Source organism: Gallus gallus, chromosome 3 (genome assembly GCF_016699485.2).
Source record: "Gallus gallus isolate bGalGal1 chromosome 3, bGalGal1.mat.broiler.GRCg7b, whole genome shotgun sequence".
In the NCBI taxonomy this organism is placed as follows: Eukaryota; Metazoa; Chordata; class Aves; order Galliformes; family Phasianidae; genus Gallus; species Gallus gallus.
The window spans coordinates 39,921,727-39,939,472 of record NC_052534.1 but is presented as its reverse complement, the minus strand read 5'-3'; the positions used below and the strand labels follow the sequence as shown (position 1 = coordinate 39,939,472).

The 17,746-nt window shown below is 36.9% G+C and overlaps 1 protein-coding gene across 2 annotated transcripts in view; it reads right to left on the bottom strand.

The window, feature by feature from the left end:
• The window catches only part of GALNT2 (polypeptide N-acetylgalactosaminyltransferase 2), a 110,775-nt gene that overhangs the window by 35,220 nt on the left and 57,809 nt on the right, over positions 1–17,746 (bottom strand). For both annotated transcript variants that reach the window (XM_040697579.1, XM_015284386.4), the window contains exons 2-5: positions 12,250–12,340; positions 7,324–7,477; positions 1,337–1,435; positions 700–767 (exon numbers count right to left, since the gene is read on the bottom strand). In XM_040697579.1, coding sequence (XP_040553513.1) covers positions 700–767; positions 1,337–1,435; positions 7,324–7,477; positions 12,250–12,304 — 376 coding nt within the window. In that variant the 5' untranslated portion in view covers positions 12,305–12,340. The remainder of the gene's footprint in view (positions 1–699; positions 768–1,336; positions 1,436–7,323; positions 7,478–12,249; positions 12,341–17,746) is intronic.

The following is a 17,746-nucleotide window of genomic DNA, read 5'->3' as shown; positions in this document are numbered from 1 at the left end:
GCCTGTTTGTTTCTCCAGAAATAAAGAAAAGTGATCAGGGTAAGAAATTACCCCCATCATTATATTATTTAAAACTAACTTTATTTTACATTCAAAATATTTTTAATCAATTATGCTCTTTTTGCTTACCCTGAGTAGTTTCTACATTTCATTAAGAAAAAAGAAAGATTAAAAGTCATGTCGTCTTTGCTTACAGGAAAGCTTTTAAGCAACATTAAGGCTTAAACTAACCTCAAGTATCAATCAACATTGCAAATGTAGACACTGACTTCCATTAAAGTGTTACTCAGAGGCTCACTGCTCAAATGAACATTACAATATCCTGAAAGTTTTAAAATCTTGACTTTCTTTATTCACTAAGAATTTTCCAAAAGTGATGGAGAGCAGCAGCACTACAAAGAAGTATTTAGTGCAAGTGCCATGGGTTTTATTTTTACATCATAATGTACTAAGGGAAGGCTGTTTTCAACTCTAAACTCTGCTTCTTCTGCTACCAGGAAATAAGAAAATATATCTGAAGTATTTTAGAAGTCTTCATGCTTCCATAATGACAAACAAAAGAATTAAGAGCTGGTTTACAACCAGACTTTGCAAATTCCCATTCATATGACTAACTCCCAACTGAGTCACCTACTTTCAGTTATGGAAAGTCTCGGCAAAATAAACAAAATAACGTTTGGATGTTATAAAAGTACTTACGATCATTACTGTAGTCATCCACTAGTATGATTTCCTTAATAAGATGTGATGGGCTTTTTTTAAGGACACTGAAACAGACAAAAAAGCATTTGATACAAAGCAGTTTCCATCTTGCATAAGCACTGTTTTTAATGACATTATTTGTTAAACTACAGTTTAAGCTAGTCCAGGATCCTATCTTCTCCAACAGCTACTGGTTTATTCAGTAAAGAGTTTATGAAAAAAGGAACACAGTTGTTCCTCCTTCAGATTTCCAGCCTCCAGAAATCAGTGAGTTAGACAATTTGGCAAATGGAAGCTTTGCAGATATCCTCAGATAAAGTTGACCCTGAAAAATCCATCTGCCCTGTATTTGTCTTGAAACGATTTCTACAACCAATCTCAAAATATCTTCTTGCAATTAATTTCACACTTTCACATGTCTGTAGTTAAGGGAAGCATTTTTGTTTAAGATCACTATTTCCGCATGTAAGAACTGGAGGCATCAATGAAATTACGATCCAGTTTTACCCTTTGTAAATGGTACAGAAAAGCATAATGGATTGCTACTTCTCTTTACCAAAAGCTATTCTGGCACAAGCAAACTGCTTTTTGTGGGAAAAAAAATAAAAATTCAAGGACTGTCTCCCAGGCATACCTGACAACCGTTCGAAGCAAAGCAGATCTTGCCTCATTATGAAAGGTGATTACCACACTAGTGGCTGGCAAGTCTATCCTCCATTGTTTCCGTTGACACCTGAAAGACATAATAACCTGCCATTTCAATCTAATATTTACATTACACTCTTCAAAAAACAGTTATCTACTAAACTGTGTATGCACTGTGTCTACCTAGAAAGAATGATGTATCTTGTTTTCAAATGAGATGATTTATAATCAGCTCCTCTTTTACCACTCTTGGTAGCTGTCTTTGTATACAGCAGACTGAGCCAGTGACAGATTTGGGTAAATAAACGTCACTGTACTACAATCACTGTAGTTTACTGTACATACCTTTCATGCAACTGAGTATGAAACCAGAGTTCTTTTTCGCTTCAAGACCATTTCATAAATCTAAGTAAATGAGCACATTAATAAAAAAGCAGAGGTTCACAAGCTGTACATGTCTACTTTAGAAAAGCACTCATCCACTTTCCCTTTTATTTTTAATACTGTATCCTAGTCTTGCTTGTACATGCAACTTCTCATTAGCATAGAAAACTGCTTAAGATCGAGACTTTCAATAGTCCATCTACGCTAATTCATTTTTCATGACCTCTTTAAATAATATAAGCAAAAACCCCCAAAATTCTAAAAAATACATGAACTCTTGTACATCTACGTATAATTAAGCTACATGAATACCTTGACAATAAACCTAAAAAAGGACTCTTTGTTGTGCAATAAGAATAGCGTACTAAAAAACACAAAAGAGTTTGTGTTAGAATCATTGCTGTCTGACAAGTCAAGATCATAATCTTCATTCATGTTGTAACCTGTGTGATGCATTTCTTCACACATGCTTTATCGAACATTTGGGGCAGAATTCCAACAGACCTAAATATCTTCAGAGAGGGCAATCCCAGTTGAATTAGCACACACCTGTGGCAAGTCACCAAGGAACTGTGACCTAATGCAGTATAAATCAAACTAGCTATTAAGGGAAGATGGGAAGAGAGGAAAGTTGTACTACTACCCAAACTTCTAAAATGAGCCAAATGCTTGTATAAAAGATCTGAGGAAACACCCGTCACAAACCGTAAATCACACAACCTTCAGCTTCAAGGAATCCAAGTGAGCTATCTGCTTCTTCTCCTCATCCATGTTCCAGAATCCCAAGGAAGTACAGTGCTTTCAAACAACACACCCATAAGGTCACACAAATGTTTGCACTGGTAGTGAAACAAAATGCTATTGTGCCACTGTGATCTCACTGCCCTGAAGAAAAACAAAGCCTGTGCCAAACCTACAATTGCTCTATGTCAGATTAGCAAGGCCTTATCTAGCTTTGTTCCTCCAGCGGTGGGTGTACAAGATAGCATTTCCACGAGCACCCAAGTTGAAGCAATACATCACAAACATTCATGGAAAGTAAAGAATTAAAACCTCTTCTATCGTGAGCTTTGGATAATTCATTTAAACAGCTGAAAGAAATTCAGCTACTATACACAAAAAGCCTACAATGCTAAAAGAACGATCCTGTTTTCTGGTAACTTCCAAACTGCCCACACAAGAAGAGCCTACTGTGCACACAGTTATCCCATGAAGCCCTGACACAGATCAAGAAGCTTGGTGCTTTACAGATGAGCACTCAGAATCCAAACTTGAAATTTTAATCTGTTGAAACGTTCCATTGAAACTTGCATCATAAGTCACACTGGGTAATTCAAAGCAACCCTCGAAGATCACAATTTAGCATGACAAGAATTAATTGAATACTGTATCAATCCAATTTAGAATAAGGTCATGAAAGTGAGTAAATTTAGTTCAAGTCTATTGCAAGCAAGTCATAATGCTAAATTAAATGCATTAGAATAATAATAATAATAATAATTGTTATACTGTTCTCTTTGCATTAAAGAGCACATCTAAAGAGGTAATTACTCATGGCAATGAAGCCTTTTATTTAAAAAAAACCTCAGGAGAACAACCCTATTACATATTTCAGAGGAAGAAAAGATTTTTAGATTTTCAAATAAAATGGGAGGAATGCTTCAGTTAAGCATTTCTCTTCCTTTTATGTTGGTGTCAATAATACCACAGTTAAACTCAACAAACCAAAGAAACAATGTCATCAGTTTTGGGATGCAGATTTCTTCCCTCCACTTACAGTATTTACCTTGATAAAATAAAATTTGAACTGAAAATATCAAACTAGACCTTCAATGCTTAGAAAATATTATTAAAATTAATGAGATACAAGAAGTATTTTTTTCCCCCCAGAAATTTGAGTCAGGGCTAGCGCATATCATTAGCCAAATGCTTGATTTCAACAAAGCTCAGAGATTTCACTTTTTGGTAGAAAAATTCACTTTAACAAAGGAGACATTCACTACAGTAGATACAGAAATCTGGGTACTAAAGAGACAGCAAAGTTTGCTTCTTGACTATTTAAAATTAAAATCTGAACACGAGTTCAGAGCCTGCTGATACTTGTACAGTCAGGGGAAAAAAAAGTTTAATCCAAATGAAGCATCTGCCAGTAATTGTTAAGAATCATGTCAAGATATCAGATGAGAGACTTTACCAAAAACCACCGAACTGTGGGAGGCATTGGTCCTCAAAAGACCCAAACACATGGAGTATTCCACCCAGCTCCTACTTGGGAGACTATTTTACACTGACAAAAGGATGGCTTTGGAGATTTTTCTGATTATGACTGTGACAGTCACTTTCTGGTTCTCCAAAATCTACCACGATCAGGTCAGCTTTCAGCCTGAGACACGTTATAAACAGACAGCAACAGAAGAAACCCAGAGCTTTCTCAAACCTGTTCAAAGTGGCAGCTTCACGAGCACCACCTCATTTACATTCCTCCAGACCTTCTCACTTCTTTTCAGATGATCTATCTGCCTGTTTCTCGCTTTTCCCTTCTACTTAAACAATGGCAAGCAGCTTAAAGGGGCAAACCAAAGTGTTTCCCAGTACTGCTGACAAGCTTTCACAAAATTACCAATTAGAAAACTTGTCTTGATGCTAGTATAAATTTGTTAGATACAGAAAAGCCTGAACATTATAGTTCAAAAGAAGAAACGCATTTACACATTCAACTGCTTCTAAACAGCCTAGACAACTTCAGCTCTTAAAAAAATATTATGTAGCTATTTTAAAGTCAAATAGCCTTTACAGACATCAATTAGTAAAGCTGCATATACAGAAACAAATGTTTCCTCAGTTTTCCTGAAGAAAAATGTTGTAGCAACTCCAAAGGAAATATCAATCTTAACCCGGTTGCCTTCAATTTTTACTGAAAATAACATACTTCCAAATGTCAAATGCTCAGCTCTTTAACATATTCTTCCTCCCATGGCTATTATTCTTGCACTTTCCATTAGACGGATCTCAAACAAGTATTTAATGCAACGTTTTCAGCTTCTGCAATTACTGTCCTTGCCAAAATAGAAGGAAAATTAATTGCAAGACAGCAAGGAAAGCACCACGAACAATTTGCAGGAATTACTGCTCGAGTAATTTTCTTTTCTTTAAAAAGATGACTATTTACAGATTGATGGGCACTTAAATCTTCCTCATAGCAAAGTCTAATAAGCCCAGCACAGATGCAGCCTTTCCCCAGAACCATCTCTCACGCTTCCTTGCAAGGCTCTTCTCTAGGACCATTTAAAAAATAAAAATAAAAAATAAAAATAAAAAATAAAAATAAAAAATAAAAATAAAAAATAAAAATAAAAAATAAAAATAAAAAATAAAAATAAAAAATAAAAATAAAAAATAAAAATAAAAAATAAAAATAAAAAATAAAAATAAAAAATAAAAATAAAAATCAGCCAAGGAAGCCACGTCACAAAGTTACAACAGCTACAGCTACTGTAATATAATTTGTCTCATCATCTCTCTTATCTAAGCTCTTCTCAACAAAGGATAGCATTTGTCTGTTAGAACACCCTTAGAGAACATTAAATATCTAATTAAGTATCTAGAAAATTTCCAAACACAGCCTAAATTATGAAAGTTTCAAGATGCTAGTGGCTGAGCTTCCCTACCAGCAAGGGGAAGGGGGAAACCACACTGGTCTAAAACCAGTTTGAATGGTTTTACTGCGCAAAAAACCAACTACATTTAATTAAGACGATTCTAAAGTAATTAAAAAAAAAAACTTCACTACTCAGTGAGCACCATATTTTCAGTGCTCTCATGGCAACAAGTGAAACTGGATTCTTCCAATTTCCAGGTCAATTAATGCCAGACTATAAAAGACTTGCTTTACGTCATCTGCAATATTGCATGTTTAAAGGGAACCTAAAACCTATTATACAAGAGATTTAACATTACATAATGAGTATCTACATTTTTCTAAATACCTCGTTTGCTATACTGCTGCTTACTAGAGAGCATTATGAAGAAACAAGTCACCTTTCTTTTCTCCCTCTGGCATCTCCTCTGGCTTCTTGTACACACACAGCTGTGTGTAGAATATATACTCATCCTAGCTGCAAAATTACTTAGGCAATTTAGCTACACGCAGCTGGTTAATTTCATGCTTTCAGGCTGTACTTGCCTTGTTTTTAAAAGAAAATATTAATATTCTTAATTATCAAGTGCAACTTTTTTTTTTCAAGTTACTGACGTCATAATGAGTAACAGTCATTTTAATATTAATCGAATCTGCTTAAACAAGGTTGGTCCAAATCACTTAATTTCCTTACCGAATGTCAGTCTCCTCCAAATGAGAAAAACATTTTTATCTTGCTCTGAAGTGTGCTGATTCAGGAAGTGTACAAGCAGAGAGACACGGCAAAAGCTTTCAAGCATCTGAAGTTTAAGTTTAGCCCTCAGATGGTACTGGTGCATGAGGTTATCTCTTTCCAATGACTCAGTGCTTCCCATGTACCTGTCACTCTCTCTCAGCTTTGTACCATCTGGAAACTCACTGAGATTGCACTCTTTCACAACATCTATGTTATTAATGAAAATACTAAGCAGTATTGGACCCGGTACCGACTCCTGCTCCACGTTGGTCACCCTTAGAAGTAGCTTTTATACCTGCTTATTCCACTCGATAGGTTCAGAGAAGCCACAAAGCCACACCAACACACAGCAAGCTTCCATACTCTCTCAGAAACAGGTAAGATGAACTCGTTGGTTGGGGAAAGAAGAAAGTATCCCTTTGTTTACATAAATGTGGTCTATTAGATGGAATACCACATTCCACAACTGCCTACCTCACTCCTACAGCAAGAGGAAAACGTCACCACAAATATAGAATGGTGAATCCTGCAACTCGGGGAAACAAATTTGTCATACTGGATTGATTGCTCAGTGATAATTCCCAAGCTAGACAACAATTCAACCTCCAGTATGAATTTTGAAGCCATAAACACACGACAGTTTATATATTAGAAAAATGTCAGATCCACCTGATTTTGAAGTAATTATTTTAATACCATGTGTTCAGCACTACCTTGCCTACAGTTTCCCTTAGAAATGGGAAAGTGGTTCAGCAATCAGCCCAGCTGTGTGGGAAAGACCTGCAAGCCAACTCCGTGAAAAGAACTGCACCACATGTCTCTGGAGACTAGCAAGTATAGAAATAGAGTTACAGCTTTTCTGCAGGGATACTGATCAGAGCTGTGTTTGTTGAGATGTCAGTCACCAGAGTGAAGCTAAGACAGAACCCTTTACAAACACAGAAACCAAGAAAAGTCATGAGATAAATATGGACTAAACGCGATTGAAATACAATACCAGTCTTGATTCCAAATACACACTGACGGAAGTTCTGGAAAGAGGAACAACTTGAACAACATTTGTTGCTCTTTACTCCACTGTTTAAGGATAACAGCACAGTTTACTGTTCATTACATCCTGAAAGCCGGAGAAATTCTGCTACAGGAAAACAGCTCTCTGCTCAAAATAAGCAAATAAAAAGGCTAATCCAAGCCAAACACGGCTCAGTTGGGAACTTACTGATCATGCCTCGTGTCAGGAATGTTTCGGTCCATTCGTAGTTTGTCACTTTCTACCTGATTGAACTTATTGCGAGCATATGGATCCTGACCAGATCGCACCATGGTAGCGCTAACATAAGCATCTTGATCAAAGTCTTGCCACCGAACTTTGCCTACAAAAGAAAAACAGGATAATATTCAGCTTAACCTCTGCAACTTCAAGAGAATTCAAAAATCCAAATATAACTAACCTTATTTTGCAATGAAGTAATTAAGTATTTTTAACAGTGTAGCGTCACACTCACTTTTGCACATTAAGTTGTTCCAGAACACCCTGTGAATTAATGAAATTGAACCATTTCACATCTCCCAGTTCACACAACTAATCATCAGATGGCCATGTATCATCTTATCCGCTGTTTCGTTGGTTTTGCCCCTACAATCACAACTTCAATTTAAAATATAATTTAATATATTCCACATATTCATACACTTTAACACGGTAGATCTTTTTAAAGGTCCAGGCTTCAAAGACATTCAAATTTAATTTACTACTGTCACATTATTCAAACAGCAACCAAACCACTCAAAAAACAAGGCTTTTAGGAGTATAAGAGGACATTATTCTTAAAAACTAGCATGTCGGGTAGGAAGAGCACCACGTAGCTCTCCAATACGATTTACCTGACATAACTGCAACCTTCTTTACATTAAAAAGGAATCACAGATTAATTACTCTTTAACAAAGAGAGTACTATTTATGTAACTGATTGCGGCACTCAATTTGTATGCCTAAAATTGAAATGTAGATTAACATTCATCCCCTTGGATCAAAATTTCAGAATATTCACCTTCAGCTGTAAAACAGTTTAATATTAAATGTATCAAAGCTCTAATTTCTTACATTTGATTGAACTTTTTTTTTTTTTGTACTGACAGTCAAACGTTTGTTACCTACAGCAAATTTATACCACCTGTAACTAAAAAAAAAAAAGGAGAGCTCACATTTTAATATAATATACTTAAGATCACCTTATAGGCAAATACTGAAGTTCAGGCATATGCTACAGTGTACTGATACACACAGAAGGAATACCATTACAACCACCACTAATGAGAGCCAGAGATTGCTCAGACATTTCAAGGTCTACCTTTCTTCCTTCTCTCAATCTGTGAAGCCCAGAAACTAAAGTGTTCCTCATTTAAAGCTTTCATTCATAAAACATGCTTTAATTATTTTATGTGAACTTCTGTTAGGACATCCCGATATTGAAAGAAAACTTTTATTTCAATACAATTAAATATTATAATTGCTTGTTGTTTACCTAAAACCTAAATTGAGCAGGTTGGTAACTTCAACCTTAGATGTGAGTTTTAAGACAACCTACACTGACACCTAACATGATAATAAATCCAACAGTAAATGAACTGCAGAGTTTGCTACTTGAATCAAATAAAGCCAAAAATCACTCAGTTGGTTAGGAATCTAGAGTCAGAGTAATCTGCAATGCTGAACTTGCATTTGATAAGTGCTTATTTTACGGATGCAAAGGTTAGATGTTCTTCACTTTTAAGGTGATCAGTAGTACAATTGTTCTGAGACTGAGAAGCTGAGCAGAGAGAAGCGGAAAAAGAAAACTAAGTGAAACACAGTGAGGCTGCTTTTTGTCCACAGACAGAAACAGTTATTTCCCAACTTTAAGGTCTCCGAGGAGGCAATTAACTGGAGCAGTACAATACATACACATTTTTAAATACACTGGGTGGTTTTAAACGTGACTTTTTTTTTTTTTTTTAAACTCTGAAATGATAAGTAGCTCTATTTTAAAAAATAGTGCTAGTTTTGTGGATTTGTTCAAGGAGAACAGTCAAGAATCACAGAATGGCCTGGGTTGGAAGGGACCTCAATGATCATGAATCTCCAACCCCTCTGCCAGGCAGGGCCACCAACCTCCCCCATTTACTAGACCAGGTTGCCCAGGGCCCCATCCAACCTGGCCTTGAACACCTCCAGGGACGGGGCATCCACAACCTCTCTGGACAGCCCGTTCCAGCACCTCACCACTCTTCTGGTAAAGAACTTCCCCCTAACATCCAACCTAAATCTTCCCTCTTTCAACTTAAAACCGTTCCCCTTTGTCCTGCTGTTATCTACCCTTTCAAAGAGTTTACTCCCTTCCTGTTTATAGGCTCCCTTCAGGTACTGAAAGGCTGCAATGAGGTCACCCAGCAGCCTTCTCTTCTCCAGGCTGAATAAGCCCAGCTCCCTCAGCCTGTCCTCATAGGGGAGGTGCTCCAGCCCCCTGATCATCTTTGTGGCCCTCCTCTGGACCCTCTCCAACAGCTCTCTGTCTTTCTTGTACTGGGGGCTCCATACCTGGACACAGTACTCCAGATGGGGCCTCACAAGAGCAGAGTAGAGAGGGACAATCACCTCCCTGTCCCTGCAAGAAGGTAGACCATTTCACAGTGCCAAATTTACTGAAAACCAGTGCCAGCCCATAGTAAAAAGACATGTTAATCTGGCTTCAGAAGGCAGGAGGGAGGCAAAGTGTGGCTCTGGCTCCAACAGAAGATCCTGTCAACTGTGTGGAATATATATTATATATCAGGTCCATTAGGAAAAACTCAGATAACAGTAAAAGCAACTTGAAGTCAGACAGTGGAGGAAAAAGTACAGCAGATAAATTTGTGTGCAACCAAGCAGCAGGCCTCAAAGTGTAGGAATGGATAGACAAAATTCTACAAATAGCTCGCGCTCCCTCTTCCTGACTCAGAGGAGCTTAAAAGCAGTAGGATACCTAATATAAATATGATCATTTTGATTTACAGACACTAAGAGATTTGTTAACTAACAGAAGGAGCTAGCTGATTAGCTGCTGAAACTCCTATCATTGCTTTTTCAAGGCTGAAAAAAAGCATTTAAGAAGAACGGGTTATATAGTTTTGCTTTTGTTATTCATGCAGAGAGTTCAGGGTCAGACAGCCTTACTACAAAAGCTGCCATCACTATTTGCACAAAACAAGAAATACAATTTTGAAACACAAATAGGTCATAAAATGAGAAAAGATTAATATACTTTGTTGCATGCAAGGTAGTATAAAAGGTTTAACTACTGTTTTCCTAAGTAATTTTTAAGAATAGCAAATAATTTCTTACTTTGTATAGATTCTGAAAGACACTATACTGCATAATGGTGAAAGCGAAATTACAGGTCTCCTAACCTCAGTGGAAAAGGCAAGACGGTTTTGAACCAAATCTCTCCTAAAATTTGATTATTTTGTTCTAAAACACCCCAAAAGTATCTGCAGAAGTATGAATTCCATATGAATTCAAAAGTCACCTACTCAAATTGAAAATAAACAAAAAAGCAATGTCAGAGTACAACATTCTGAGTAGCCTTTGATGTTTGACTTGAGATTCATGCTACTTTGCAGTAACGATTATCCTGCCTGTCAAATCAAGTCTTAAAGAGACTGCTAATCAATGGATTAAAAAGGAGTCCTGACCTGTCCTACTTTACATCTAATTCTGCTTCTAACCTACCAGGTTCTGATCTCTCTCCCCTTTGACCTATGATACTTCCCACCTCTTAATACTTAAACAGCTACTTTGGGCAACATAAAAAGGAAGATCTTTGAAGACACAGATGGGGTTTGGCTCAGAATACATAAATACTCAATAACCAATATTTATGAATATTGATTTTCAAGTCTTATTTTCCACATAAATATTAGTGGCAAGAAGAATTCTAGTTGGAAGATGTGCACTGGCTGATCTGTAATCCCAGTATCAGGAAAAAATATTCCTTCAATTTGCAGAGATTTCTGTTCAAGAAAAAGTACTTGGAAAAATCTGCCAGAAACCAAGTTGGGTTGGAAAAAATTGCCAAAAAGCACATATACATAACCAGAGCCTCCTTTCCCCACTCCAGAAAGCAATAAGACAAGGCAATCCAAAGGCAGCAGGAATAAAAATGCCATGAATTTTAAACAGCTTATCTAGTGAAAGGGTTTTATGACTGTAGAACAAGAATCACACGTCACAGTACTGGGCATGGAAGTTTCCAGTTGCTTAAAGGGAGGTTTACTTTAGTCAGTTCTTTCCTCAAGATCTCAAACAAATTCAAATGTTTGGCTTACTTATGGTTAAAGAAAATAAGGATTAATTGAAGAGTTAAAAAAATGTTGTGAAGGAATCTGATCAGAAGGTGTCATCTTTGTAAAGCAGAATAGTGTAAAATATTTAAATCCATTTCAGCCCTTCTGCACAACTTGCTACAGCAATTCTAGCTATACATTAAATCTCATTGATGTGAAGCAGTTAAGCAGCAGAAGAATTTTTATAGTAGTCACATCAAATGAAGGTTCTGTAACATTTAATTATCCCATTTCATCTTCAAGTTATGACTCCACATCTTTCAAATATCTAGTCATACCGTGCTGTTTCTTTGCGAATACGTGACAAATACTCAGGAAGAATGAGGAAAAAGAAGGTACGCCATCAGCATGCTCAAAAAAGAAAACACCTACCACATCATACACAAAAGCTACACGAAGCTAAAAAAAAATATGCCAGAACCTTGGTTGAATCTTCAGTCAGAAGTATAGTTCCAAGGTGTCTTGTCTGTTGCCTGTCAGCACTGTCCACAGAGAAATGGACTACTTTTCTTTTAGATGCTTTAATGGCAGCTTAAACCCACTGCAAGACTACATAAATGTACTAGCAAAAGGTAACTTTCTTCCTATGATTTTAAGCCCAAAGGAATAGTGAGGCAGGTAAGATTTAAGGAAGCTGAAGCCCTAAGAACAGAGATACATACTACTCCTATCAGTTCCAAACTACAAAGAATGATTAGAATCAGAACAACTGGTTTGCCTTATGGCTATCAAGTAGCTGCATTCTATGGCTATGGATCTTTCATCACAAACTTTACTGCAATACCTGGAGGTAATGTCTCCACACTTTGTGCTTTGTCCTCCCCATCACTGACATGCATGTCTTTCCTTTTGGCATCAATGTCGTTTGGGTCCTCCTGAAAAACAAAGTGTACCAGTTAGGAATACTATTTTAAAGATTATTTAATTTTGTGTTTTCAAAGAGCACAGCAAGAACTAAGCCTCTGCATTTTAAGCTTATTTAGTAGTCCAAGAGAGCCAACTTTAGAATCATAGAATCACCAAGGTTGGAAAAGACCCACAGGATCACCCAGTCCAACCATTCACCCATCACCAATGGTTCTCGCTAAACCATGTCCTCAACACAATGTCCAAATGTTCCTGGAACACCTCCAGGCTCAGTGACTCCACCACCTCTCTGGGCAGCCCATTCCAGTGCCTGACCACCCTTTCAGAGAAGTCATATTTCCTAACGTCCAGCTTGAATCTTCCCTGGCGCAGCTTGAAGCCATTCCCTCTAGTCCTATCACTAGTCACCTGAGAGAAGAGGCTGACCCCCAGCTCACTACAACCTCCCTTCAGGTAGTTATAGAGAGCAGTAAGCTCTTCCATGAGCCTCCTCTTCTCTAGACTGAACAATCCCAGCTCCTTCAGCCACTCCTCATAAGACCTGTGCGCCAGATTTTAGATTTTGGAAGATAAAAGCTGATCATTTCCTCTACCATTTAAAAAAATGAAGAAATCAACAAAATGTTGAGGCAGACTTCTGCATTTAATTTATACAACAATGCTTGCCTGGAGAAAGTAAGAATTAAGAAGTAAAAATAGAATGAAAACATGACCAGAAATACTCATATGTACAAGGGCAGGCAAAAATTAAATGAAACACAAAGAAAGTACTCCTCCAACAAGGAATAACACAACTACGAACGTTATCTCAAAAAGAAGTCAGATTACCTAGCAATAATATCCCAAGTGGCAGTTTTCTGATTGACCAAAAAGCCTCCCAAGTTGTTATTCACAAGTTATTATTTTCATGTTCATTTGAGATTATTCTTGGTTTCATAGGTAATTCTGATGGATTTATTATTACTGGAATATGGATAATACATATTTAGAGAGAGTAAACAAAAAAACCACTAAGATATTCTCCTCCTCCCTCTCCAAATTTCAACATTTATTCTCACTTTCCTTTCAGCAGGGAAAAAACACAACTTCGTTCTCTTATTTCATTATCGTAAAAATACAACCTGACAGTGGAATTTAGGTTCAAATTGTATTACATACTTGGATAAAGTTGAGAAGAGTGTAAATTAAAAAAAAAAAAAATCAATTAACAATGGTGTGCTGATTCATACACTAAGCAAACTGATTCCAGTGCCAGCAGCTTTTGCTGCTCTCCTACACTCAAAGGAAATTCTGTTGCCCTTTTTACATCTCCATCAAAGAAGTTCTAATTACAAGCTTTGGGTTTCCGGGGGTAACTTCACTAAAGGCAGAAACTTTACTAGGAACAGCAGAACTGTTTGTACCTCTTCTAGCAATCTGCCCAAGCTTCCAGAATAAGGTGATAGTACGCAAGTTGCCTACTGCAAGCGGTCTCAGCCATAGCAATTCCTAAGCTGTATCTGGTACTTCTTTAGAATAATAAGTAGGTGGAATGAGCCAAATTCATTTTGGAGAACATTTAATCCAGAAATGATAGCTTTTCAGCATGTCTCCAGGCACAAATGCTGAACTTCCCAATGTAAACTCAGCTTAACTGTCTACATTAAGTATGAACTGGAGATCTGAATGTAATGTTTTGTATTTCTAAAACACCAAAATGCAAAACTCAACGTTTATGTTTTCTTGTTAGTAATCACTTCTAGAGAAGCAGTTATATAAACACTGAATTAAAAATGAAGTGCTATCCATGCATGTTTTTCACAGAATCATGTATCGAGGATGTCAGAGAGAGAATTTGTCCAGATTCTTATACTAGATTCACCACACAGTCTATGTTTTGAGCTACGAGGCCTTGTGAATGTCACTTAAAAAAAACCTTTAAGACAATAAGAAAACACATGTTGAGAGAATTATTATTGCTCATGTAGGTGAATGAAAGTATATTTCAGTGTGCTTTAAGCCCCAGCAGCACAATGAAGCAAAAGCTTTCTTTGGTTCTAGAAAGTCTGGATTTTATTAGCTATTTGGTTCTGCACACCATTTTTAAAGATAGCAACGCTACAGAAACACTTTATGAATAACTACAAATATCAACTGTAGGTGGTAGAAAATCTTCCCAACACAAGACTGTCAAGTTCTGCAGAAATTCTACCAGGCTCTTCATCGTCCCATGAGACCAAGACAAAAATATCTTAATTGAAAAATAAAAGCAAAACATCAATTAAGCCTCCAAAAGAAAGTGGAGGGATTTTGCATTAAGTTAATGAAAGGTACTGAGTGCTTTCTCATTCTTTTTTCTTCCACCCTCACACCTTTCAATTCTTTAGGGAAAAGCTCTGCCATTCCTACTGAGCTTAACAGCACAGGAGCATGTGTCATTAGGCACAATTATATATTAAGCTCTTTCCCCTTGCTTTCCTAACCACCTCCCCAATTAAATTACAAAGGACAAAAGTTAGACTTAGAAAAGTTGAACGCAATTTTGAATACTTATGAATGAGAGACTTGTACCCAACTATTTCGGTACAACCTACAGAAATTCTCAGGCAAACCACACTGCAAGGATGGAAGTTCCTAGCATGGACTGCTGGGTATTCAGGGATGGCAGAGTATGGGATATTGACCTTTAACCTCTGTGCCTTTAATTAAGGCTTTGTGGTATTTTTCTTCTCCAAAAGAAGTCTATTTTAATGATGTTCTATTTTAACCACCAGCTTTCGGCCAATAAGGCATTTTGAAGATATTTGTAGACGTCCAATGCCTTTAAAGGGGAAAAAAATATGTTATGTCCTTTAGAGAGGACTCAAAGTGCACGAAAGGGAAAGCAAACAGACATTAATGCCACAGATATAAACACACCATGATCAACCGGTTTCTTTGGATCTCTAACTGTAAATTGTTTCACCGTGTTAATTCGGTGCAACACTAACGAAACATACGGTCAGATAACATTCCTATGTTGTCAACATCACAGGAAAGTGTTGCCTTTTCAGCTTGCTTACAGTGAAACAAAATACCGATTTCTAATGTAATCTTAAAAAGCTGTTTGCACTTAATGAATAATCTTAGCAGACCATTACAATTCTTGCAATGACAAATTTCATTCTCGTAAAAAGCTAAGCTTAAGATTGAAACAACCAAAACTGCTCAGTGAGAGGCATAGCCCCAAGCTCTCATGATTAAAGAGATTTAATGAGTAAAATTAGAAAAAAGGCTAATGCTAAAACAGTATTAACACTATTAATATTTAACACTTCATGATACTATTTTCCTGGCATACTAAAAAAGCTGACAACATCAAGCTGTAATTTGTAGCCATTTTTGATTTGGACAAGTATTTTGAGCTTGCTGAAAAAAATTAAAAGGTAGCCAGTCAAACATCAGAGGTGCTAACCAAACATAAGATGCATGTGCAACACCACTACAGTAATACTTCTGGTCCTCAGTTGTGATGTTACTTTCTTAGGTCAGGATACATAAAGCTACATCAGTGCTTTTAACTATAGTGCAGGTGTTGGGGGTTTAGCATACATCAAATTTTATTTATTTTTACTTGTCACAGCTTTCTATTATTCTTGATTCAGTATCAGAGGATCTACAAAGAGACAAAATTGCAAGCCTTCAACTTCATTCAAAGGGAAATCTTACAGCAACACTGTATTAATGCTACGATGTACCAAACAAACCTAACTGAACTGTAATTAAACTTTAAGTTCAATTACACTTCCATTATTCCAAAAGCTCAGAAGCTAAGACAGTATACACTCATCAATTTGTTAAAACACTCTTGCAAATCAGAACCACAATAGATTTTTTCCACTGAAAATTAAACTGATATCTTCAACAGCTATCCAACTGTTTTTTGTTTATAAATTAATAACATTTCAGCAAAAAAAAAAAAAAAAAAAAAAAAAAAAGGAACAAGGAAGGTGTTTACTACTCAGATTTAATATGCAGGTCACTAAGTAATGCCTCCTATTTATTTCCATGGAACATACAACAGCTACAAAGAGCACAATAATGCTATCTGACAGAGGAAGTTCTCACCTGCAAGACATTTTTCAACACAGTCACAACCAGTAGCTGTGCATTTTCACCAGAGCCTGCATGCTGTGCTCCTAACAATCTGCAACAGCAGATGTGGACCCATTGTCACCACTGCTGAAGCGCACCACCCACTGCCTCACCATGATCATGTCCACTCTGTGGTCTCCAGAAATATTCAACATGCATCTATGAATGCCAGTGGGCGCCATTTTTTCCTCACAGTGACACACTTGTGCTTTATCAGCACTTCCACATTAGACGCCATTTTGTCAGATTGCCCCTCAGCAGCCATCTGTCACACAGCAAGTAAATATAACAGAATATTGGTGGGAAGGTTCAGCCTCTACTGCCATACCACCAACATTGGCTTCTGACATCATGGGCTGACATCATAGGTTGAGTCATTACTTCCAGAGCAGCCTTCACACAGCTCAGGGTAGATTTCGCTATAGGCAGAATTGAATGAATGAAGAGTTTTTGTTGTTTGGCGTTTTCTTTTTTTGTGTGTGTGTGTGTTTTATTTTATTTTTAAGGCTGACTGATCACTAAAGTACAGCAACTTTTTATCTCAAAAAATGTTAAAATGTCTCTCCACCTGAAAAAGCATACATTAGTTCACAAGCCTTGCTATTGTCCCTTTTCTCTTCCTGCTCAACTCATCCACTCCATTAACACAACGTGGTAGATTCAATCTGAGATAGGAACAATGGTACAGTACAAGGTTTCAGCTTCAGGATTCAGACTCTCAGCTAATTTCTGCAGAGTTAAAAAAAAACAAAAAACCTTCATCAAATGATTAGTTACACATTTAAGACTGCATTGAGTGGTGGGTGGGAAAGGAGAATGAGGCACTTAGTAAAAATTCTAAGAAAGATTCAAACTCATTTTTACAGCATTTCTACACATCTACTGCAAGATGTCATCATTTGCAGCAAGAAATGTAAGATAAGTGCCATTTCAGTTTAGAAAGCTGTAATTACACACAGACATACGTTATTGGATCATTTCATTAGCATTACTTAGATCATCCAGACTGCTTCCCTTTCTGGTTTGGGTATATTTATTTGCATCTACTGCTATATTGCTTAGAAGTGTTTCAAAGCAATTAGTGTTTCACCGATTGTTATTTCACTTGGCACAAAAAAGACATTAAACTAATCCAAATCTCTAGGTATTACTGCTCTATAGATGTACTACTGTTTTTCCTATTTATGTCTCTTTCTCTTTTAAACTCACATTTCAAGTGTCACAGATTTGACATTTAACTGCGATATATTAGACTTCATTATAGGATTTCTATCCTACGCTGACTTCCCATCACCAAGAGA